This window comes from Pleurodeles waltl, chromosome 4_2, assembly GCF_031143425.1.
Source record: "Pleurodeles waltl isolate 20211129_DDA chromosome 4_2, aPleWal1.hap1.20221129, whole genome shotgun sequence".
Lineage (NCBI taxonomy): Eukaryota > Metazoa > Chordata > Amphibia > Caudata > Salamandridae > Pleurodeles > Pleurodeles waltl.
Genome location: NC_090443.1, coordinates 426,007,096 through 426,031,267, shown reverse-complemented (window position 1 = coordinate 426,031,267; position 24,172 = coordinate 426,007,096). Strand labels below are relative to the sequence as shown.

Below are 24,172 nucleotides of genomic sequence, written 5' to 3'. Positions count from 1 at the left end.
CCAACCCGGCGGTCATTGACCGCCGCGGTTGGAATGAGGGCCTAAGTCTGCAGGATTTTCTTTTCTCCAAGATTTAAAGGGTCATCGATGCTCATACGGATGGACAATACTACAACAATACATTACATCGACAAACAGGGTTCACCAGATCTCAAGCATTATCTCAGGAAGCCCCAGACATTTGGGAATCAGTACCACACCAAATAGAGCACAAAACATGGGCGTAGCCAACAGGGCCGAGATGGTGGACGCACTTTGAAGGCGCTCTAAGCTGCAGCCCTATTATCCTGTTAATTTACAGCAATAGCGGACTCACCGGGCCCGTGATTGAAGATGCTGCCCTCAGCCCAGTGGACCACTGCTGTGTGCTGCTTGGACACGGGTGATTCGCCTCCAGGGAGCACGCTGCAGCCCGCTTGGCTAGACACTGCCCGCGTCATGCGCAGGAGGTGGGAGACTCCAGCTGCTGCCTGCGTTGCTCTGGAGTTTGTTGCCAGAGGAGAGGTGGCTCCACCCTCATGCCTATCAAGCAGACATGGAGCACAGGTGAGCCTGAGCCCTAAATCAAGCCAGGAAGGATGTGCCACTGCCGCAAGGAAGTAGGACACGGGTGGTCAAACTGCGATCAACACTCAGCAGTCTTCCATTGCTACGGTCCACCGGCTATTGATCGGATGCCATGATATTTGATGAATGCCAGCCACACCCCCCGCACCTGAGTGACCACAAGTGCACTGGCATGGAAATGCTGCCTTAGTCAAGACACCTCATCATTGATACAAAATGCGCTGCCGCAAACATTAATAATAAGGATATTGCGCTGGGTCTCAGCCTACCTGCCTGCCAGTGCAGTGGCCCTACTATTGGACTCGCTCATCAGGCCATGACACTGTTTGTACTCTCCACCGTCAGATTCGCCTTACCTCTGAACTGTTAAGTGAGACTCGAGTGAGACTCGACCAAGGACCCTAGAAGACACCAAACACAACAAACCATCAGCTACAGTGTATCTTGTACTTACAGCGTGTCTTGTACTTCACAACCTGTGCAGCCCAACCGCCTGCAGACCATGCAGCGTTGGTGCCCTTCCTTCTCACCGCTGGCCCTAACTCGACTGGAACTGCTGCCTGAGCAACATCTTTACGAGGTGGCCTCCTCTGCTACTGGAATAGGCGGCGCACTGGAGATGTCCGCCCCAATCACTATCCCTAGAAGCTAAGCTGGACACTGTTCTGGTGGCAATAGAGCAATCCAGAGTCTCATTGGAAACAAAAATTTACAGTGTGACCTCAGACCTGACATTCAAATCAAATCAAATCAAATCAAAAACATTTATAAAGCGCGCTACTCACCCATGAGGGTCTCAAGGTGCTAGGGGAGGGGGGTTACTGCTGCTCGAAGAGCCAGGTTTTGAGCTGCCTCTGGAATGCAGGGTGGCCCTGGGTGGTCCTGAGGTTGGCGGGGAGGGAGTTCCATGTCTTGGCTGCCAGGTAGGAGAAGGATTTCCCACCTGCCATAGTGCGGCGGATGCGAGGGACGGCGGCGAGTGCGAGGTTGGCGGAGCGAAGTTGACGAGTGGGTGTGTAGAAACTGAGGCGAAGGTTGAGGTATTCGGGTCCCTTGTTGTGGAGGGCTTTGTGTGCGTGGGTGAGGAGCCGGAAGGTGATCCTTTTGTTGACGGGAAGCCAGTACAGGTGTCTCAGGTAGGCGGAGATGTGGCTGTTGCGGGGTATGTCGAGGATGAGGCGGGCGGAGGCGTTTTGTATTCGCTGAAGACGTTTCTGGAGTTTAGCGGTGGTTCCTGCGTATAGGGTGTTTCCGTAGTCCAGGCGGCTTGTGACGAGGGCGTGGGTCACAGTTTTTCTGGTGTCAGCGGGGATCCAGCGTAAGATCTTTCAGAGCATGCGGAGAGTGAGGAAGCAGGAAGATGATACGGCGTTGACTTGTTTGGTCATGGTGAGAAGTGGGTCCAGGATGAATCCGAGGTTGCGTGCGTGGTCTGAGGGGGTTGGTGCGGTGCCAAGGGCCGTGGGCCACCAAGAGTTGTCCCAGGCGGACGGGGTGTTTCCGAGGATGAGGACTTCCATTTCTGTCTGAGTTCAGTTTCAGAGGGCTGAGTTTCATCCATTCTGCGACGTCTTTCATTCCATCTTGCAGGTTGGTCTTGGCGCTGGTGGGGTCCTTGGTGAGGGAAAGTATCAGCTGAGTGTCGTCGGCGTAGGAGGTGATGTTGATGTTGTGTTTGCGTACGATATCCGCGAGGGGGCTCATGTAGACATTACTCCTTTCAGACCAGTGCAAGCTAGTTGACAGAGTTGCGCACACAGAGATCTTCAAACATGGACTAGCAATGCGGCCGCTACCCTACAGTCATTGCAAGACCAAGTAAGAATAATGGATCGGAGGGTGGAAGATCTGGAAGAGAGATCACTGCAGAATAATATCTGTGTAGTGGGCTTGCCAGAAAATGTAGAAGGGCAAGAAGCAACACAGTATGTGCATGGATCGGGAGTGTCTAAAAAACTCTGCCTCCTTACGGAAATCTAGGCATTAGTTACCTCTTAATTGATCATGGTACGTATCCTGAGTCGTAATCCCTCAGTAGGGTCCTGGGCAATGGGAGCGTAATAGGTAGAGTCAACCAAGAGGAGTAAACACTCCTGTCTGTATGCCTGTGTCTCAAGAATGACTATGGCTCCACCTTTGTCTGCTGGCTTGATGGTTACATTAGGGTCAAGTGCCAAGGTATTGAGAGCTTCTCTCTCACATGAAGAAATATTCGTGAAGGTATGTTTGGTTTGCAGTTTCTTCATATCTGTTAAGACCTTCATCCACAGGATGCAAACATGTGGTCTGCACCCTGTGTATGACCTCCGCACCCCACACCCTCCTTCCCTCAGAGTACGGTAGCTCTCACAAATGGTGCAGGAGTCGCTGCAACCAAGCGTCGATAAGGATACAAATATATGAGGCAGGTAGGGCTTCAAATCTCCAAAGACACATGAAGCACATCACCGGTGATTCTTCCACTGTGGGGGAGTCGATACAATTATTGGCAGACTCCCTCCTCGCTGAACCCACACATTCTTCCCCTATCCAACGTAGATGAACACAAACACACACACTGTCTTGCTGCTGCCAAAATTGTTAACTGTTTTGGTAATGTTTAAACAATTCTGGTGTTTCATTGAACCCTTATTGATCTTAAGTCTGCGGGCATCACATGACCGCACTCTCAGGTGCGTGGCATACTAGATGCAAAAATGGCACAAGTGATTGAGACTCCCTAGAGAGGCCATAAGGGGCACCTTGACTCACACTATTGGATTATTGAGATAAACACCTGCTATAACTGGTTGGTTACACTGAGCTATACTATAATGCATTATATATGCTACCACTGTATATGCCAATCTGTATGAGATATGCAGTGCAATCACTGAATAAAGATACGTTTAAAAAAACCTAGGAGTGCAGATAGAACAATATCTTCCCATGTCTCAATGCTGTGGGCTGGACAGTAGGGAGGATGTGGAGTCACACTTGTCTCCCTTGTAGGCATCCAACGCTCTGAAAAAGGTAATGGAACTCAAAAGTAAACTATCTAGTTTGAAGGACCTGGACCACGAGTTGCAGTTCCTGGCCTGTCTGGCAGCTTAAGACCATTCCTTGACTGCCTTGTGTCACATACACCTTGGCTCAGTGGTCTGCCCTTAAGGGGCAATGTCTGCTGTGGATAACCTGGCTAGGGATAGGGGCTTTGAGTGTCCCAATGTACACGCTTTGAATTTGGTGGGCCACAGGCTTGGCGGGCTCTCAAGATGGTCAAACAATTGTGGGCCATTACATTGATCAATGCCCCTTTTGTAAATGATAGCCTGTCATGACGGGCTACATTTCAAGTTACCTTGACTCTTTGGGACAGACTGAGGCCTGGCACTTTTGTGCCCTAGAGCATGCATGAAGTGGATGGTTTCTTCCCTTGCATTGTCATCCATGTATGTGGTCTCTGTCACCCTCAGTGTGAGAAGTGACTTTCATTGTTGGCCTCTTGGTTTCTTATCGGGGTTCGTTAACCTGCACACTTTTGCGAAATGGTTTGCCCTGTTGCAAGCGCTGCACTTCATGCTCATGGTCAGACATTCCTGGGCTGGGGAGCTGACCACCGGACCACATCAACCACATGACCGGCAAGTCTTGCTGCCACCTTCTACTTTCTATTTTGGGTCTGCTCCTCTTGTAAGGAAGTTCACCAGCTTGCATTTGAGGAGCTTTTTGAGCACCACCCCTGAATATGACATCAGAGCCTTGGGTAACTCCTTGAATCACCCCGGAACAGGAATGTCTGGTAGTGATTTTACAGTTCCTGTAGTATCTGCTCCAGCATCTCTGCCAAGGTGCACCCTTCATTTATCTGCACTCAGATTTCCTCTTTCTCTTCCCCAAGTATGCATGTACTGGCTAGTTCTTTTAGTCAGATGTAGAAAGTGTAGATCAATTCTCCTGGCTCTTGTTTAGCCTTTCTTAGTACAGAGTGGGCTTTGAGCGCTACTACGATTGTTGAATATGTGTGGGTGGTCCCGCTTTCGACCTCTGGCACTGTTCTCAACACTTTGTAAATGTCTACTCCCCCTTGATGAAGGAGCAGTGGACGCCATCGCTCCTCTTCTACTGCTGTTGTGAAGAAGTATATGTTCAGGCACTCTGCTCACCACTTCCACTTTGGCACTTGAGCTGAGGGTGGACTCTCAATAATAAAAGGTTCCAACGCTGTTATGTTTGCCATGGTGTTACTAGGGCTGTGTAAGGATTTTACCATTAGCTTTGTTGCACTATACTCATGTGTGGTCTTAGAGACGTATATGGCATCCTGGGGCCATTTTTGCTGCCTTTCATGTGTCTCAAGCTGCACTAGGCATCATGAGGTGACTCCTTTCCTGCATGCTAGTGTCTGTAATGCAAAAAAGTTACTGGATTCTATGGCTTCTGATACGCCTTTTTCATATGATTGTATATTTGATTGTTAAGAGTAACCTGAAATCCTTAAAGAACTGGTATTATACTGTTATTTTTTATGTAGTAATCATTATCTTAGGTTTCCAAATCGAAGATGGCTGAACCACTTTCTGACTAAAGCCACGTTCTGTTTTGAACTATATAAGGGACATTTTAGTCCTGGTGCATCACAATGGTGTTTCTGTGATTTCTCATTTGCTGGATTTATGGAATTTGTGCTCTCTCCAGTTTGTCGCCTCGACTTCCCTTTGCCCTTCACTTCGCTGCCTGGACTGGACAGTTAGAAGTTTTTTCAGGTCACCAGTTTTTTCCTTCCTCCTGGAAACTATTTTATTGAGCAATTCTACATCCAGTTCTATCCTGGTGCTTCAGTTAATTTCTGGAGATAGTAGGTCGTTCCTATGTACTAAGAAGACTGTACACCCAGCGCTAAGAACACGTGCTCTTGGCTGGCTGTGTCGTTTGTGAACATATCACGTGGCCTAGAAGGTGGCCCTGGTGTCTGTCTCTCGGTTCTTTGGGTATTCTTTACTTCTTTATCTTTGTTTTGCACTATTCTCCACACTGTGCATGAAGCCTGGCTCACCGCCGTTTGTTCTACGGCTCCGTATCAGGCACTGGCTGTGCCTCTACATACATTGGAACCTCTGGAAGTCTATCTGGTACAGCAGTGGGGTACCATGAGATAGGGGTCCAGCCATATTCTACATGTGGCAGCAGCTCCCAGTATCTTTTATTGCCTGTTAGCAGTACCTCATAGGAAGGCTTCCTTACCACTGTTTCTGGGCCTCTGATGTGCCTCTTCCAGTCAGCATGGGTGTGCTTCCAGCAAGCGTTGTCCACAGCATAACCCAGACCGCACTCTGCTCTCTTTGGTGGTGCGGATGGTCGAGCCTCATAGTCACAAACTTGTCGCCATATTTTTGTGACAGCGTGGTGGGAAGTTGAAGGCCCAATTTTACACAAACATGTGACATATAGGTTTCAGGTGTGCACTAAACTTTATTACCGCTAATAACTAGCTCCTCCGTGGGCAGTCGCTCATTTAATACTGATAGTGATGTCAAGGATAAATTCCCCAGATGCTAACCCATAGGAAACACAACCTGGCGCCCCTTTACTCAAATAATGCGAAGAATTGGCAATGATCACATATAACACACCCCTGCACCTGAAGCCCCTGGTGTGTTTGGGCTCTTCCTTCCTCCTGTGAAATAGCATTGACTACTTAAATGCCCATCCACATCACCTTAGGCAGCTCCTACTCTCTCCTGCCACTGACTGCACAGCCTTTTTCAGTTCTGGCTGTGCCTTACAGTGGAGTGTGCTTTAAGCCACTTTCAGTTTGGCTTTGCATGCTTCACTGCTTCATTTAACATGTATTGTCTTGATATTTGTCTTAATGATGTTAAATCAAGTATTTGGGGATTTGAAATATCAGGTTAGTCGGGGGAGCTTCGAGTGAGAGTGCCTGCTCGATCAGCGGTCTTGCTCTGTCCCACACTAAGGGGAGAATTCTGATAGGAAAATACATTCTGGAGATTGGAAAAAACAGAGGTGAAATATGGCATGTAGAAAAGTAGAAAACTAAAGGGTATCGCTAGCGAAAATTGCCTTTTTTAAAATAAAGTCAGGTGCTGACAATGCCAAGTAAAGAAATAACCAAATGCTGAATGGTAGAAAGTGAGGCACACGTATGTAAGCAATTGTTAATTACAAAAACATTTGTTCAATCATATAAAAGTTCAATTCAAAAACCTTCTTAATACAGTAAATCATCAATACCAATTCCAAATGTCTTAATATGGTTATTTAATATTTCCATAATAGTTATGAGTCCCCATAAACATGTTTGACTTGAAACATATTATTTGTTCTTATACCATATAATCCTCAATACAGAACATCAAATTACATTTATTTAAATAATCTTGCTCAATCAAATATTATACTTGTTCAGTCAAACCGTTGTGAGTATTGGTCCAAAACATAAATCATTTGATTAAATCATTGTGAATATTGGTCCAAAACATAAATCATTTGATTAGAAAAAATTACTATCAACAGTATGCTCTCATTAGAAGAAAAGTTGATAATTATTTTCAGTCCAAAAACTCATGAAGTTCACTATGGAAAAAATAACTCTTCTGCCCATATCAGTTTGATGTTGAAATCACAATCCAAGGATTAGGGAAATGTTTGCCCATTCAAACATTTAAAGAAAATAGCCAACACGTGTTTCGTCCTATCATAGGACTTCTTCAGGGCTAATGAAAAATAATACTAGTATTATAATATAGAATTGAATATAAACCATTTAAAAAACGAAGAACATATCATTTAGTGTATGATTGAGGCATGCATAAGTCATGCAAGTGAATTAATGTTTGAGATATTTAAGGACTACACTTAGGTAAAACAAAAACAAAAAACACACCAAGAAATGTGTTGCATAATTTCTAGAATTCATGAGTAGTTGTGTTATATCCACCAGATGGGAAGTGGCAAAATAAGATGACATTTTCTTATTAAGTACCCATACTTTCTATATGAACACTTATCTATTTATCTTTATTGCAAAAAATGAAAAAGTGAAATATGGGAGAGAACTGACCTTAAATTCACTAAAGGAAAATGAAAGTTTATCACATCTCGAATGTAAACTCTGCATGGAAAACATTGTATAACTCGCCAAAGTCAAGAACATGTCTTCATAGATGTTCTCATCCTTGAACTATTGAATATATTTTTATGATCAATGTACAATATCTATGTTGATAGTAAATCCATAGAATGGTCCAATTGAAATCTCCTTAACCGCATCTCCCCATGTAGTTTTTCACTGTCATGTCTGAAAACACAGATGAAAATATGAACATGTTGTAAAATAGGCATAATGATGAAGATAAAATACTAAGATATCCATCTAATTATACATGTTCAATTGCCGAACTCTCAAGTTATATAAGATTAAAAATGGACTGTACAATACATGCACGTATATACAACAGTTTATAAACCACATAAATGCTCAATACCTATAAGTATTGTTCAACATAGCGGTCAGCCAAAAACACCTCTGCACAACAAATTAATCTCACATGAGCTCAATTCTTTAATATACTGCTCAAAATGTCAAATCTACCAATGTATGTGTCTATCCTTTGTAGCACGATCGTCTTAACTATATGAAACTACAGACAGTCATACACCAAAACAGGAAACAATCCTTAACAGCAGCGTTGTCGCAAATGTCCGGCAAACATTCAGTTTGACCCCCTTCAGTAAATTTTAAACTCCCATCCATTCAATCATCCATTCATCCATTCAATCAGCATGCGCCAAATATGTATGACGTGATTCTAGACGCCCTGTGGGAGAGGCACCCATATGGTCGCCATCTTAAAGTGTAATTCATAGGACCATTTTGCATCATTATCGATACATTTCAAGATAAACAACTTCCAAACTTCGTTGTATAATATTTCTATATTAGTATCTTGCCACAAAAAGAAGTCTGAGTAAAAATAAAATGTCAAGTAAACATATACTTAATCATGTGAACACAAAGTCATATGTGTCTATATACTTGTATTCCAAATTCAAATAATTGCATACTTAAGTCTTATAAACCAAAAAAGAATAGAAAAAATATATGTCCTTATCAATAACGTTCACGAAGGTCTGTTCAATTAACTCACATCGTACAATATTTGATATGAAATGAAGATGCGGTCTAAGATTAATACGTAGACGTTCGCCATTTTGTAAAGTGTTAATATAACCATGTTTTGGTGAAAGGCAGCACCATAAGCGTTTGCCATGTTGTAATGTGTTCATATAACTATATTTTGATATTAGCAGTAGTATTTTGAATAAACCATTTCAATATATATAATATCATATAATGTATTAAAATATCTGCCCATAATAATAATGAAATGATATGAAAGCCACCAAAGTGCAACAGATTTTATGAATGCAGTATCGTATGTACCCTAATTTACCACACTGTAACATTTGAAACGGTACCTATTAGACATTTATATATAGACTATATCAATGAAAAGTTACATCTCTCTCTCCCATTGTAAATCAAATTATATTGCAATATGTCAGAACATCTAAAGATCACAAATGGTCACCTTATGTTGACTAATCCCACATATATCAAGATAGCAAGATATTGATATTTCATAGCACCAATAGTGCATCTATGCCCACATACATATAGATAATATATGTATCATAAAAGGAGCAAGTGTGTGTAATCGTTGATGGTTAGTAAGACATAGAATGTTAGTATATTTAATGCCATTTATTAAATGTTTGTGTCCGCACGTATGCAAATAATATATACATCATAATGGTATTAAGTATATCTGATCGTGAGTGATCTATTTATCAGAAAACACATTTCTAAGACCTATATGTAATACAAATACGGTATGTAACATGTTTCCTATATGGTACTACATATATTAAATCTTGTTTCATTAATCACATTAAATATTATGTCCTCCATAGAAATTTACAGGTCTCTAACAGTGTCTGGCGATCTATCACATCTTCATTCTTCATATATATGTTTATATACAAAAATCAACTATTATATGGAAAAAAATACAAGAAATAATACATCTCCGTATATATATATTCATGCCTAGCTCCACTGCTCTTAGTCTAATCATCCATTTGGCCTCACTTTTCTTAATTCTAACATGTGATTACCGCCCCTGGGGTTGTTTTTGATCTGAGCAATCTGCATAAATTTAATTAATGGAATCTCTGCTGTCCGATGTTTGTCACTGATATGGCGTACTACAGGAGACAATGGATCATTAATTCTAAGTGATCGCATATGTTCCTGTATTCTCTCTTTGAGAGGACGGATTGTACTACCTACATATATTTCACCACACTGACATAGCAAGATATAAATCACATAAGTTGTATTGCAATTGATAAAGGTGTCAATTCTATAGGTATTACTGTCGTTAAAACAAGCTAGATGTCTTATGTAGTTCAATACTGCACATATTACAACAGCCCCATTTATAGAAGCCACGGGGTTTTGAAGGTAGCCATGTCATAGTATTATCCCTCACTGGCGCCAGGTAACAAATGCTCCCCGTGCTAAGCCTTTTTTTGGCTATTTGGGTAGTTCGCACTTAGGCCTTCATAACTTTTTGTCCACATAAGCAATCCACGCCAAATGTGCGTCTTTTTTTCACAACATCCTAGGGATTCAAAAGGTACCTAGAGTTTCCCTGGAGGAGACCTAGAAGGTATCCAAAATAAAGCGATTTTTTTTTTTTAAATGGAAAAAAGGGCTGCCAAAGAAGGCTTGTGTTTTTTTCCCTGAAAATGGCATCAAAGGGTTTGGGTGCTAAAATGACCATCTTCCCAGCTTTCAGGAACCGGAAGACTTGAATCAGAAAACCACATTTTTCAACACAATTTTGGCATTTTACTGGGACATACCCCACTTTTACTATTTTTTGTGCTTTCAACCTCCTTCCAGTTAGTGACAGGAATGGGTGGGAAACTAATGCTGGATCCTGGAAAGCTATACATTTCTGAAAAGTAGACAAAATTCTGAATTCACCAACGGGTCATTTGTTTAGATCCTACAAGGTTTTCCTACAGAAAATAACAGCAGAAATAAAAAAATATTGAAATTGAGCTGAAAAAACAGCAATTTTTCTCCATGTTTTACTCTGTAACTTTTTCCTGCGATGTCAGATTTTTTTAATCAATATACCGTTACGTCTGCTGGACTCTTCTGAATGCGGGGATATATAGGGCTTGTAGGTTCATCAAGATCCCTCGGTACCCAGAGCCATAGTGGGCCCCTCGGAAGCATCCAACTACTAAAGAAAATTATTGTCCCCACAGGGGATCGCCCTGCTCACGGGCGACCCCCTGTCAATTTCTTTAAAAAAAAAAATTAGCCCCTGGGGACGGGATCGAGCGCGGTCGCGCCACCCCCAGGGGACACCTACCTTTAAAAAAAAAAATGTGTTGCCGAGGGGGCAGACCCCCCCCCAAGTGAAATCCCTGGTATCTAGTGGGGGTTTCATGGCCCAAGCTGCGATCGAGGGCCAAGAAACCTGTTCAGGAAGGGGAGAGTCTCCCCTTTCAAACGAGGCCTTCCTGAACATCTGGAAGGCCGTTTGGGGATGTTTTCCCCATTGGAGCAAGAAGCGGCCGCAAGGCCACTTCCTGCTCCGATGGTGTAAACAAAACAGTGATGTCAGCGTGTGACGTCACAAAGGGGTGGGTGGGGGTGCAGGGGGAGACACGGAAGCTCTTCCGTGTCTCCCGGGGTATTTTCAAATTTAAAAAAATCCTCTGGTGTGAGGCACCCTAGGATTTTTTTAACCCCCTCCCTGGTGTCGGCCACTGGTTGTGACCCGCACCAGGGAGGTAGTGTGGGCATCACATAAATAAAAATGGAAAAGGAGAAGCAAGCATTCTGACATCTACACCACCGTACCAGAAAAAGAACTGAGGGATCAATTTTGACTGTGATGTAAGCTGGGCTTGTGGTTGATCCTCGCTGTCTGAAAGCAACAGAGTGGTTCTTGCTCTATATGCAATAATTTGCATAGAAAAATACTCTTATTGACTTGATGGGACAAGAATATCCTGCAATGATACTACCAAAGTGGCTCCAAAATAAATTCTATTGCTCTGCAAAGCTACCACCCGAGGATTTTTTTACTCCCTCCATTGTGTCGGCCACTGATTGTGACCCGCACCAGGGAGGTAGTGTGGGCATCACAAAAATAAAAATGGAAAAGGACAAGCAGGCGTATCACCCCAGAGGTGGTGCCCAGAGCTCCTCCAGTTGGCTACTTGATTCTGCCATCTTGAATCCAAGGTGGGCAGAGGCCCCTGGGAGCATCTGAGTGGCCAGGTCAGGCAGGTGACATCACAGCCCCCTCCTGATAGGTGGTCAACCTGCTAGGTGACCAATCCCTCTTTTAGGGCTATATAGGGTGTCCCTCTTGGGTGGGTCCTCAGAGTTGACGTGCTAGATTCCAGCAGGACTCCTCCGCAATGTTTACTTCGACTTCTAGCCACTGGAACCACCACTGGACTTCACAGGAACCTAACATCTGTTGCTTCAGCAACGACTTCGCTCTGCAACATTGTTTCTCTGGTTCCTTCCAGCAACTGCAACATTTCCCTAGCTGTGCATCCTCAGAGGGTGGTAAGTCTTCCGTCTGCACCAAGAAGCAAGAAGGAATCTACCCTGGAGTGAAGGAGTCACTCCCCTGCATCTGCAGGCACCAACTGCAATGACGACAGGCTGCGTGGATCCTCTCTCTTGCAACTCTGCGAGGAACCTGCAACAGAGGTGGTGGTATTGAGTGGTCCCCTAGCTCCCCTCTACCAGCTTTCTGACTTTGGAGGTGGTGAGTCTTGCCTTTCCTTGCAGGACAGTGCTCGTGTGCACCACAACTCTTGCTGCTACCAAGGCTTGTTGGCTCTTCTTCCAAGGGATCTCCAGGCTCCATGTAGCCCCAGCCTCCAGACTGCTTCACAGGAATGCATAGTCTCCTGTCTGCTGCTTCAGCGACGTAGGACTCCTTTCCAGGTGTGCTGAGTGGTCCTCACCGCAACTCCTGTGCCTGCTGCCTGTAAGTTGCCTGGGGGGCGGCATCCTCAGCTTTTGGCTCTCCTCACTGCTGAGGGTTGACTGGGACTCCCTTCCTTGGGTTGAATCCCCCCAGACCTTCCTGGTCCCCAGCAGCTCTGCAACCCTTCTTCCACAACTCTTGCCTTTGCCAAGTCACACCACCGATGGACTGAAACTCTTCTTCCGACGTGGGACATCGACTGCGTCACTTCTGGAACTCTATTTCTGCTCCTGTGCTTCATAGCCAACTCCTGGTCTTCACCGTCAATCTGGTCCTGCCCCTCCAGAAGGGCGGGTAGTGGCTCCTGCCCCAACCGGACACTCCAACTGGAACTGGACTTGGTCCCCTTCATTTTCAGGTCCTTTTATGCCAGGATCCATCTTCTGTTTTTTCCAGTCTTGCTTGGGTTTTCCACAGTCCTTTTACAAAGTTTCTCTGTGGGTTTGGGAAAACAACAGGTACTTACCTCTTCTCTCCTGATCTCTCGGGGGAACTCTGGTACTTATCTTTTGGGGTTCCTAGTTCCTCAAGCTCCCCTCTACAGATTGCACTTACCTGGGTGGGCATCTGTCTTTCATATTCCATTTTTTTAGTATATGATATGGTCTTCCCCGGGAGTCTCTATTGTTTACTGTCATTTCAGTGTTTTCTATTGCTTTCTATGCCCTTTCCTGATTACTAAGGTGTATATAAAAGTGTGTTTACTCACCTGCTAATAGAGTATTGCCTATACAGTATTTTAGTATTTGTGTTACTATAATAAAGTACCTTTATTTTTGCAACACTGTGTGGTTCTTTCATGTGTGTAAGTGCTGTGTGACTGTAAGTGGTATTGCATAAGCTTTGCATGTCTGCTAGATAAGTCTTGGCTGCTCATCCACTGCTACTTCAGGAGAGCCTGGCTTCCTAGAAACTGACTACACCTCAGTAATGGAGGATACCCGGATCTGGTATAGGGTGGTAACACCATAGGTGCTCAGCACACACCAGGCCAGCTTCCTACAGTACCTGTGTAAAACAGCCTTCTGCTACAGGAGTCAGAATCTGGCCCCTAAGGGCAGTGGTGTCTGGGCTGTTGATGTTAGCTGCTGGTCTTGCATTAGCTTTTAGGTCTTTCTTTGTTGTCTCCTGCATCTCCTCAGTTTTGCTTTGCTCTGCTGTCTCTTGCCTCCTTTCTGCTCTACTCTGATTCCTCCTGTCTCTCTCTGCTCTACTCCGCTCTGATGTATCTCACCTCCTCTGCTCCCTTCTGTTGTGTTCTCATTTCCTCACCACCATGCTTTGCTCAGATGTCTGTCATCGCCCCTCCTCTGTTATTTTTCGCTACATTACCTATCGCCTTCTGTCCACACTGCTGGAAGGTACCACACTCCTACTCCTCTTTATCGCCAATTCCCCTACAAACTTCTTTTCTCACTTTGTTGATTTTGAAGGCCAGAGGTTGTCCTTCTTTCCTACATTCTTCCTCACAGCGTCCCACATACCCACAGGAAATAGAATGTGGAAACAGCCAGTTATCCACAGTTCACATCCGTTACTAAAGGTCTGGATTCTAAGGGTAAATCTTCTACATCAAAATCTCTTATGGGGGCATACCTTGCCACTGTGATGAAAAACAAATATAATTCGAAAATAATTAACGCCTCTTTATAACACATAGTAAATGATTTGAGATGACAATGCCTTGAACAGACGCGATAACCTGAGCTATCCAACACTACCAGGTAATAGTAATTTATTTTTAGTGAGATAGAATTACAGATACATTTACTACTTTGAATTATGCCTATGACAATATTTAGGCATTAGTGAGGTTGTATCAAATATGGAAAAGATTTAGCGGAGCTAAACAATTTTTTTTTTGTAGATCTCTTATGAAAAGCTGTTTTGTGTGGCCACACCCCCTGGGTTATCTTTACCGGACAATGTGTGGAACATTACTGAATTGGAAAAGACAAAAAATTCTATATATGACTTTGAATTCAAAACTAATTTGGACCTACAGTATTTTTCTCTCATCAACCAGTGGTGCTTTGACAATTATATCCCGCCATTTACTAAATTCTTTCCATATCTCATCCTGATAAACTCACTAATTATCCTCATCAGTAGCAATTTTTGGTTCAAGTTCCCAGGAACAAGTTCAAAAATTGAACAGTTCCTTTCAGTGCTGGGAAAGTGCTTGAATTCCCCTTGGACTGCGAAAGCCCTATCCGCAACAATATATGAGGACGCTCCAGATTCATCTGTAAAGTTTGCCATGTCAAAGAACTCTAAACTAGTAAGGCTTTCTGTTGATGTAGTAGACACTGTAAATAAACCCAGTACTAAAGATGAAACGTTTGACAGTATAGAAGACATTAGCTCCATGGAAAAATCAATTATGCCATCAAGGATGTCTCCTCATCAACTCCCCGCAAAGGTTCAGGCCAAACCTGAAAAAATCCTTGACAAAAAGGAAGGTGAACAAGCCAGGGCTTTGTTTGAAAAAGTAAAGAAATTTCGACTTCACACGGAACAAAAAGATATTCTATACCAAATGTATAAGAGACAGGCTTTTGTGAGAGTCTTAGAATCTGTTGTCTTCATAGTTTACATAGCACTCTACGTCCCAGGAATGAAGTATGTTTCACACTGTATTGATGAACACAATATGACAGGGTTTACAAACTATTACTGTGTCTATGGAATGTGGCGCATGAATAGCATGATCTCTACAATGTACTTGATCTTGCTTTGCATTTACACCTGCCTTTGTTTTGTCAACTTTTATTGGATTTTTCACAGCAATCTAAAAGAATACTCATTTGAAAGGATCCGCAAAGAATATGGTATTGATGATATTCCTGATGTAATAAATGACTTTGCATTTCTACTTCATCTCATCGACCAGTATGACAGATTGTATTCCAGAGAATTTGCTGTGTTTTTGTCTGATGTGAGTGAAACCAAGCTATTGCAGATTAATCTGAACAATTATTGGACGATTGAGAGACTGAAACAGTCCTTGTCTATCGGTTCACAGGGAAAAACAGAACTGCATCTTAATATGATGCCTGGTATCCCAAGCCAGGTGTATGAGCTAGATGAAATTGAAGTGTTAAAGCTAGAGTCAGTTGACACGACCTTCCCTGCAAGTATTTGTAAACTGAAAGATCTAAAAGAGTTATGGTTATACAACTGTAATATAAAGTTGACTTCTCAAGCACTTGCTTTTCTGAAGAAAAATCTAGAAGTTTTAAAGGTGCGTTTCTCTACCTCCCAGGAATTACCAAACTGGCTATATCACATGGGAAAGCTTCAGTCACTATACCTGTATGGACGACTTCAAGGGGAAAAGATTAACATCAACTTGCATTCATTTCGGGAACTGAAGCAGCTGCAGTACTTATATTTAAAGGTCTTAATGGGGACAATCCCTTCACCTGTTTTGGAATTGGCAGCCACTGTTACCACTTTAGTAATTCATAATGAGGGTAATAAACTACTTTCTCTTGTCAACCTAAAGGGACTAACAAGACTCCAACGCCTAGGGCTCATACAGTGCAAGTTAGATAAAATTCCAAACTTCATTTTCAGTTTAACTGACTTAAAAGATATCGATTTGGAAGACAATAGTCTGAAATCCCTTGAAGAACTGGTGACTTTGCAGTACTTAAAAAAAGTATCTTCTCTGAAATTCTCAAAGAACCGAATTACCAACATTCCTTCTCATGTTGGACAGATAACAAACCTTGAAAGTCTTTATTTAAACAACAATTTGATTACTGTACTAAATCCAGCCATTTGTAATCTAAAGAAGCTGAGCTACCTAGATATTTCCTTTAATAGCATCCATGAGATCCCTCATGAAATAGGACAGCTCCAGGATTTGAAGTATATGTTTGCATCTAACAATGACATAGCCGAGTTACCAGAAGAATTGTTCACATGCATTCAACTTGAGAAGCTTGTACTTTCTCAAAATAAACTGACCATGTTATCTCCACAAGTGGGCAATTTGACACAGCTGGTGTATCTGGAACTGACTGGTAATCACATTGAGAGTTTGCCGATAGAACTAGAGAAGTGTGTCTATCTCAGCAAAGCTCGACTCCAAATCGAAAAGGAAGTCTATACTACTCTGCCTGTTTACTTAAGAGACCATCTGCAGAAGAGGGGAAGTGGGACCAAAATATGGTATGATTTTTCTATTTCAAATTTAATTTAAAAGTACTTTTGGTGTATTTCTCAGTTGTTTTGTTACAATGTATTTCTATGCTGATTTGCTTAGAATGAAGTGCTAGAACACTGTACAAAATTTACATGAACTAAAGCTGTTGAAACGCCATAGTAAACATAATGAAGAGTGCAATGGCGTATAGAGCACAATGTTCTTCTGTCACATTTACTTTGTTTGTACACCATTACCCTCAGCATATTTCCCCGCCTACTTGGAATCCCTATCACAGTAAGAAAGTACCCAAAATAGCACACACATCTTCAATGGGCCGCCAATTCAATTTAATTCCTCCCTATGAAACCCCTCTCACAGAAGATCTGTCCCTCTGAAAACTGCAACTGCTAATGCCATCTTGCTGTTGACGGAGCACTGTTAAAAGGTAGCCTTTTGTGATTCTTGCCACTCTCCGAATCCCACGTAGGCCTGAGAGCAAAATATACCATCCAAAATAGCAGACAATATTCTTGAGTTATGCGAGATCCTGCATTGAACAGACACTTGTCTAAAAAACATACAGATTTAAATGAGGATGACAAGAGGTTGCAGACAATCCCCTAGAATTCAAGATCTCAGACGGACACTCTTAATCCACAGAACAGAGAAAGTAAACAAAACAAACAGATGCAGAGTTTCTCCAGTATTGAATCATTAATAGGTTGACATTAGCTTTATTATTTTCCATCTCGTTGGGTTGGAAATTCTGAGTGGAAATGTCAACTCTGCACACACAAACACACAAAATACACAAATTTAACATATTATTATGTGCACCTAATCCACTTTGTGCCAGATCGTCAAAAAAGTCAGTGAGTGCGAATGGGTTTGTACCCGACTCTTCCTCGAAGCATCTTTAGCTCAGATTTTAATAAGCACATGTAAGGGGAATCATTCTAAACCCTGCCCTGTAACTATAATTGCACCCAGCAAATCTTCTGATATATGTTTCAACTAATGAAAATCTATCTGTATTAAAGTTGTGCCATGGTTTGAACTTTTTGTATATATATGCATTTACCTTGGAAAGTGAACGGCCTTTCTGATTCAAACCATTCACATCACCATTCAGTTTCAGCACAGTCTGCCCAGATGGGAGACTTGGTTAAAGGTTAAATATCTATCAGCACCGAAATGCTTGGCAAGATAAATAAGTCCCTCATTTTTATAGTAATCTTTATTTTGTTTTGCTGGAACATATTACACAGACAAAATACATTGTACACCCGCACAGTTATAGATAAGTAGTTAGTATCTATGGTTCACCACATAAGAGAGAGAGAGGAATAATTGTTATTAATGTAATCACTCGGTGAATTGATTGTCAAAGACATTACCTCAGGCCATCATCATGATATTCTTGACAGTTTACTCAAATGTGTTCATGTTTCTGAGGGCTACCATTATTTTCATATACCTTAGGCTCAAGATTTCTGCATCTCTCCGGGCCCACTTTCCATTTAGTGAAACTCATATGGTTTGATGCTCTAAAATGTCTGTGGTATTGTCTTTTAATAGTCACCAGACCAAGTTCAATAAAATGTTTAGAATATTTATTACTCTGCAATTCATCTACAATGTTCAATAACATCCATAGACAGGAGAGAGCAATATTTACATGAGTAATCTCAGATAAAGCATCTGCAATTTTGTGCCAATACCTTTACAATACTCAGCTACCCCATACAGAGTGTAAGAAGTCTCCTCATTCTCCGTTGCACCACAGTCATGTAGGGGATGCTTTCCTTCCCATTCATCATATATTTCCTTGTTGGAGTGTATATAGTGTAATAATTTAAATTGTAAAAGAATAACGTATGCTGCAATGGCAAGTTCACTAAACCCATGTGGACCTCATGCGACTCCCCATCCTCCAACATGCTCAGGTTGTTCTCTCAAAACAAGCCTAAGTTGTGGGAGTGTATCAGGAGTATGAATTACATGTGTTGTATATATTTGAGATATTATCTTTGTGAGTAAGTGAGCATTGGTAAGTTTAGCTTCAAGAGGGCCACACTCTGGAATGTCTACTATTGCTTTTAAATATGGTGTGACTCCATGTCTGAGCTGAAGATACCAGACAAATCTGAGCATACTCAATTGCTGCATTAGTTGGGTAAATGAGTTCATAGTAGTGTTCATATTTGCCTGAGTGTTGATACATCCAATATATACCCTCTCAAAAATCCCTCCAGCTTATTCAGCTCTGCTGTCTGTTTGTTGTGTCAGCCTATTTAATGGCATGCTTGTTTCCAAACTGTCAGAACTGTATTAGTAGTTGACTAGGTCTCAGGGGTTAATTGTCACAACATAAAATATGATTTTGGATCCACGCCACCAATTGTTCACTTTTTTACTGTTATAGTCAGGATCCGGTCTACTATCAAGCAGCCAGACGTTGATTTCCTCTAGATGTGCTGCGGAAATTTGCTCAAGGACTTGTTCGAGGATCCCAAAAAACATTTTGTATGTAATATATCACTGTAGGCCGAAAAATCACCTTAATTCTATGTAGGATTATGCTCAACTTCCTTTCCTTAACTCCAGCAGACTTCAACATGCTATAAACAATCTACCCTTCCCAAGAAGCAACGAGAAAGGGAATAGCCAACTTTCACCCAATCAACATGCCAAACAGTCCCTCCAAATGCACGTCTTTCCATCAGGCTCCCTCTTTCAGGGGACAGATGAGTATTTCTTTTGTTTTTGATATTGTGTAATAAATATTGGGTGTTAATAACTTTGAGGATTGATGTTTGAACTGCTATCGCTGCAGCACCACAATTCACATCTGGTGACTCTGATGAGGCCGCACGAGTGTGGTGAGCTACGCTGCCTGCTAGGGGGTGGCTGGTATAATCTCTTAGGGAGCCGCACATTTTGTTGCTCCAAGGAGGGTGCGCTCATTGTCAGAAGTTTCTGACAAGCCCCTATGCCTCTACAGAACCTTTGCCTCTCCCCATCTGCCTGGAGGCCTCAATGCCCTGGAAGGGGCGATGGTGTTAGGGGGGGGGGGTCTGTAAAACAGTCAACAAAAGACACTGACACCCATGTGACTCGGATCTGTATCTGGCATAATTCAGATGTGCATCAGCATGTAATTACCACCACTAGAGGGCAAGGCCCAATCTCTCCATTTACTTAACCCGTACAACAATAGGGTGTATTGCCCCATCTCGCACTCTTTAGCGCACCCATATTAGCTGGTGTCGTCCACCGCCACATTGTACAGTCCTCACAAGGTACTATGTCTAGAACGGCCTCCTCCAGGCAGGAGGTAACATATGGAGAGTATGTGTTGGAAGAGTCTGTCTCTATCCTTCCTCTTGATGAATTGTGTGAGGCGGTGGATGCTTCCATTCACCAGGCGGTGAATTTGACTGTAGAACCTCTACAGAGGTTGATCTACTCATTCCCAGTGACCATTAATCTGAGACGCAATAAACCCCATCCCCAGGGTCAGGACAAGCTTCTGGACATCACTGGGCCACTAACGAAGATATTAGATTGGGCAAAGGAGGCCAAGTCCTCTGACAAACCTGTGCCCCAGATGTCCTCTCTCTGGGTGGGTGCTGTGGGCTGTCATATTCTTAGTCAATGCCAACTGTGAATTGTCAATTGAGAGACGCCACTCTCTCTTGAATAAGGTGGACCCGAAGTTGAGGGGCTTGGCTTCTTCCGAGGCTGGTGCAGTGGCACAAGGGAGGCTGTGCTGAAAGCCTTTCATAAAAGACCTATGAAAATTTGTCTCCACATTCACCTCTTTTGACAGGCGTCCAGGAAAAAGATCTTTCGCCCCAGAATTTTGTCAGGGTTAATCATGGCATATGGTGTTTGGACAGGCATTTCTCCACCCAAGGCCTTCTTCGATACCAAGGATACCAGAAAGAACAATGGCAAGAACATTCCAGGTCTGGGGAGTTATTCAAGTATAAATCTGAGAGCTTGAGGTGCAAGAGGCTCCTACAGAGGGCAATTCCATGGATCTCAAACAGATGAGTGTTTGCCCTTCTTCTTGACAAAGAGTGCAATGTCATCTGGCATTATTTATGCACAATTAGGAATTGTTATCCTTGGATGCTTTGGTCCTGCAGATGATACAGGGTTTCCATATCGCGTTTTATGGCTCCCCAGTGCAACGCTACCACCCACGCCCTCTGATTTATTTCAGAGGAATGGAACACACTAATAGATCAACAAGTAGCAGAATTGCTGCAGAAGGACCCATTTAGCCGGTCTTGCATCCATTCAGATGGTTTCCTCAGCAATATCTTTCTTGAGGAGCAACGGCAGACAACGACCTGTGATAAACCTCAGGGAGTTCAGCGGGTGGTTGATTTACTGCCACTTCAAGGTGGAATGTAGCCATCTCTCAATGGATCTGTTGAGGCTGGAAGACTGAGTAGTACATTTGGACCTCAAAGACACGTACCTGACAGTTACTATTTTCACGCCCCATCGTATCTCTACGCGCTCAGGGCTTTGGTCTCATCATGTACCTTGATGACCTCCTACTGATGGTAAGTGTGTCAAAAGGTTGGTAGGACAACTTTAAACAACAGTTTACCTGCCAGAAGGCCTGGGCTTTGTCATCAACGAAAAAAAGTCTTTATTGACCTTGTCCAAACAAACAACCTTCCTAGAATTTGTCATCAATTTTTTGAAAAAGACTTTGAGTCTCCCCTCCCGCAAGATAGCAAAGATCCGTAGGGAGTTGAGGAAGACTCCGTCTAAGCAAATTACTCCTTTATGTTAGGTTGCCAGAGTCTCCTGTCATCCTCCATTCAGGCAATCTTCGAAGGCCCGCTTCATTACAGGGCCCTTCAAAGGCTCAAGCTTTTCCACCTTTGCAGGGTGTCTCCAATATTTGGAGTCGATCCCCCTGACAGAGGAAGTCAAGAAGGAAATGAGATGGTGTCTAGCAAACATGAAAGCATGGAATGGCAGGGCCATCTTCCGATTCAACACAGATTTCGTCATAGAGTTTGAGGCCAGCAGTCTGGATGGGGAGCACATGCGTGGGCTTGTATAGAGGAGGAAAATGGTCAGCAAGAGAACAACAGCTCCACATAAGTTGCTTGGATTTGATAACAGGATCCTTTGCCGTCCAATGTAAGACCAAGGAGAAGGCGAGCTGCTGTGTTCACTTAAAAATGAACAATGGTTCAACATAAACCATCTGGGGGTCCAGGTCAAAGGTTTTAGGTTGTAGCCTAGCCAACAAAGTGGTGGTCACAGCAGAGTATCTCCCAGGAGTCTCCAACAGAGTGGTAAACTGGCACTTGAGAGAGTGGACAGATATGAGCCTGTGGTAATTGGATCTGAAAATGTTCACAAAGACTGATGGGGGCCTTTTACAGTGGACCTTTTTGCTTCCCAATTGGATCACCAAATGTGAAGATATTTCAGCTCGAAGCTGGGGCCATTAGCGATGGATGCTTTTCTACAGGCCTGGTCTGTGGAAGGGGGATACGCAGTTCCACCTTTTGTTATGAGTATTAGGTTGCTGACACAAGTAAGGCAGCAACAGTAAAGACTGTCCTGGTCATGCTGGTCTGGAGGTCCCAAGTTTTGTTTCCAGTTCTTCTGGAACCTTCTTTGGATTTTCCAGTCCTTCCACCCCACACTTCTTCTCTTCTATGAGACCCACTGGGCAATCCTCACCTGTTAATCCTTCAGGGACAGATGCCCCTCATAGTGTGGAGGATTACAGGGAACATTAAAGAGTCCCTGGACTTTCACAGGCGGCTGAGCAAATGTTGGTCACAGCCTGGGGTACGATGTTGTCCCAGTAATGAATTCCCTGGCTTTCCTGGCATCTGAGAGCGTGGCTTGTAGGATGGTAAAAAACATTTAGATTGGCTATTTCAGTGGGACATATCCTGATATAAGGCTATAAAGTAAGAGAACATCCACTGGTAAGTAAGTTGATGAGAGGCATACGTTTGGCTTTACCTCCTAAGCGACAATATTCTTCCCTAAGTGACATCAACAAGGTCTTAAACATTTTTAAGTTTTGGCACAGGAACAAATTCCCATCTCGTAAGGAGCTCTCGAGGAAGATGGCAATGCTGCTCTGTCTAGTCTCCTGCCGCGGGGTATCAGATGTTCGAGCCCTTGATGTCACGGGCAGAGTGTTCAACCCAAAGGGAGTTACTTTTCACATTTTCAGACTGGCAAAGTTTGACTCCAAGGTGGTGTCCTACCCAGCTTTTGATAAATTCTCAAAACTGTGTGTGGTATGCTGCCTTAAGGCCTAAGATACTATAACAGAGGAACTTTGCCCTATGGGAGACAGGCAAGTCCTTATATCCCTCAGGAAGCCCATCAAAGCAGTTTCCTCTCACACCATAGCTTGATGTGTCCTCTGGGGCATACAAGAAGCGGGCATTGATGTGCTGCAATATGGAGCCCACTCGGTTAGAGGGGCCATGGCCTCTAAGGCTTTTTCTCTGGGTGCAAGACTGGAGGACATACTCAATGGGGCAGACTGGTCTTCGGACTCCATATTTAAGAGGTTTTATTTTAAACCTGTTTTAGACATGGCGCCCTTGGTAGTGGACAAGCTCTAAATGAGCATAATACTCCCCTCTGGACTTGACATAGATGAAAAATTTCCTAACATACATACGGAAAGTTTCATTTCTAATAAGGACAATGAGGAATATTCCCACCCAGGGTTTTATATCAAGAAGTAAATAAAGCATTCCGGACAACGGGTTAATGGAGTTGTTTTTAGTTCCGGTTCAGCTACTGCCAAAGGGAAGTAAAGAAATCGTCTCTGTGGGCTACTTTAGCATGAAGGAAGAGGGAGCCTGGTGGGAAGACACGCATTAAGAGGGACTGTTAAGTGTGTAGACTGGCTAAAAAGTCTCTATTTTCTTTCACATTAATTGTTGGGAAAAGTAGTTTGTTTATGGTGTATTGAAGTCTAGTAGAGTTAAAATAATGTAAGGAAGTTGAGCATAATCTTCTCCTTCGTGTCCTTAACAGAATTGAAACTTGCCGTAACGTATGCTAGGAAACTTTTCATTACAGCTACTATGCCCATTAATGAGATTGGCAAGGGAGTACAGTGTTGTCTGTCCTTTTTGAGTTTTTCTATCTGTGGAGATATATTTCTGCCCCTTACGTGAACTTGGTCCATGGAAACGTATGTGCATAATATTTTAATCCCAGTTTTTAGGGAGTACTGGGTTGCCCAGATATCATCAGAAATCTTCTCCCCTACCAGTTAAAAGTTGGATTTATTCTAATGAACCCAGAGGCCTATAACTTCCAAAAGTCATTT

General features: G+C 43.0%; 1 protein-coding gene across 1 annotated transcript; it reads left to right on the top strand.

Moving 5' to 3' along the window:
• The first annotated feature begins 333 nt into the window (after positions 1 to 333).
• Positions 334 to 21,913, top strand: LOC138293881 (volume-regulated anion channel subunit LRRC8C-like). The gene is made up of 3 exons (XM_069233178.1): positions 334 to 546; positions 14,533 to 16,844; positions 21,670 to 21,913. The coding sequence occupies exons 1-3, from the start codon at positions 334 to 336 to the stop codon at positions 21,911 to 21,913; spliced, it is 2,769 nt and encodes a 922-aa protein (XP_069089279.1).
• The last annotated feature ends 2,259 nt before the right edge of the window (positions 21,914 to 24,172 follow it).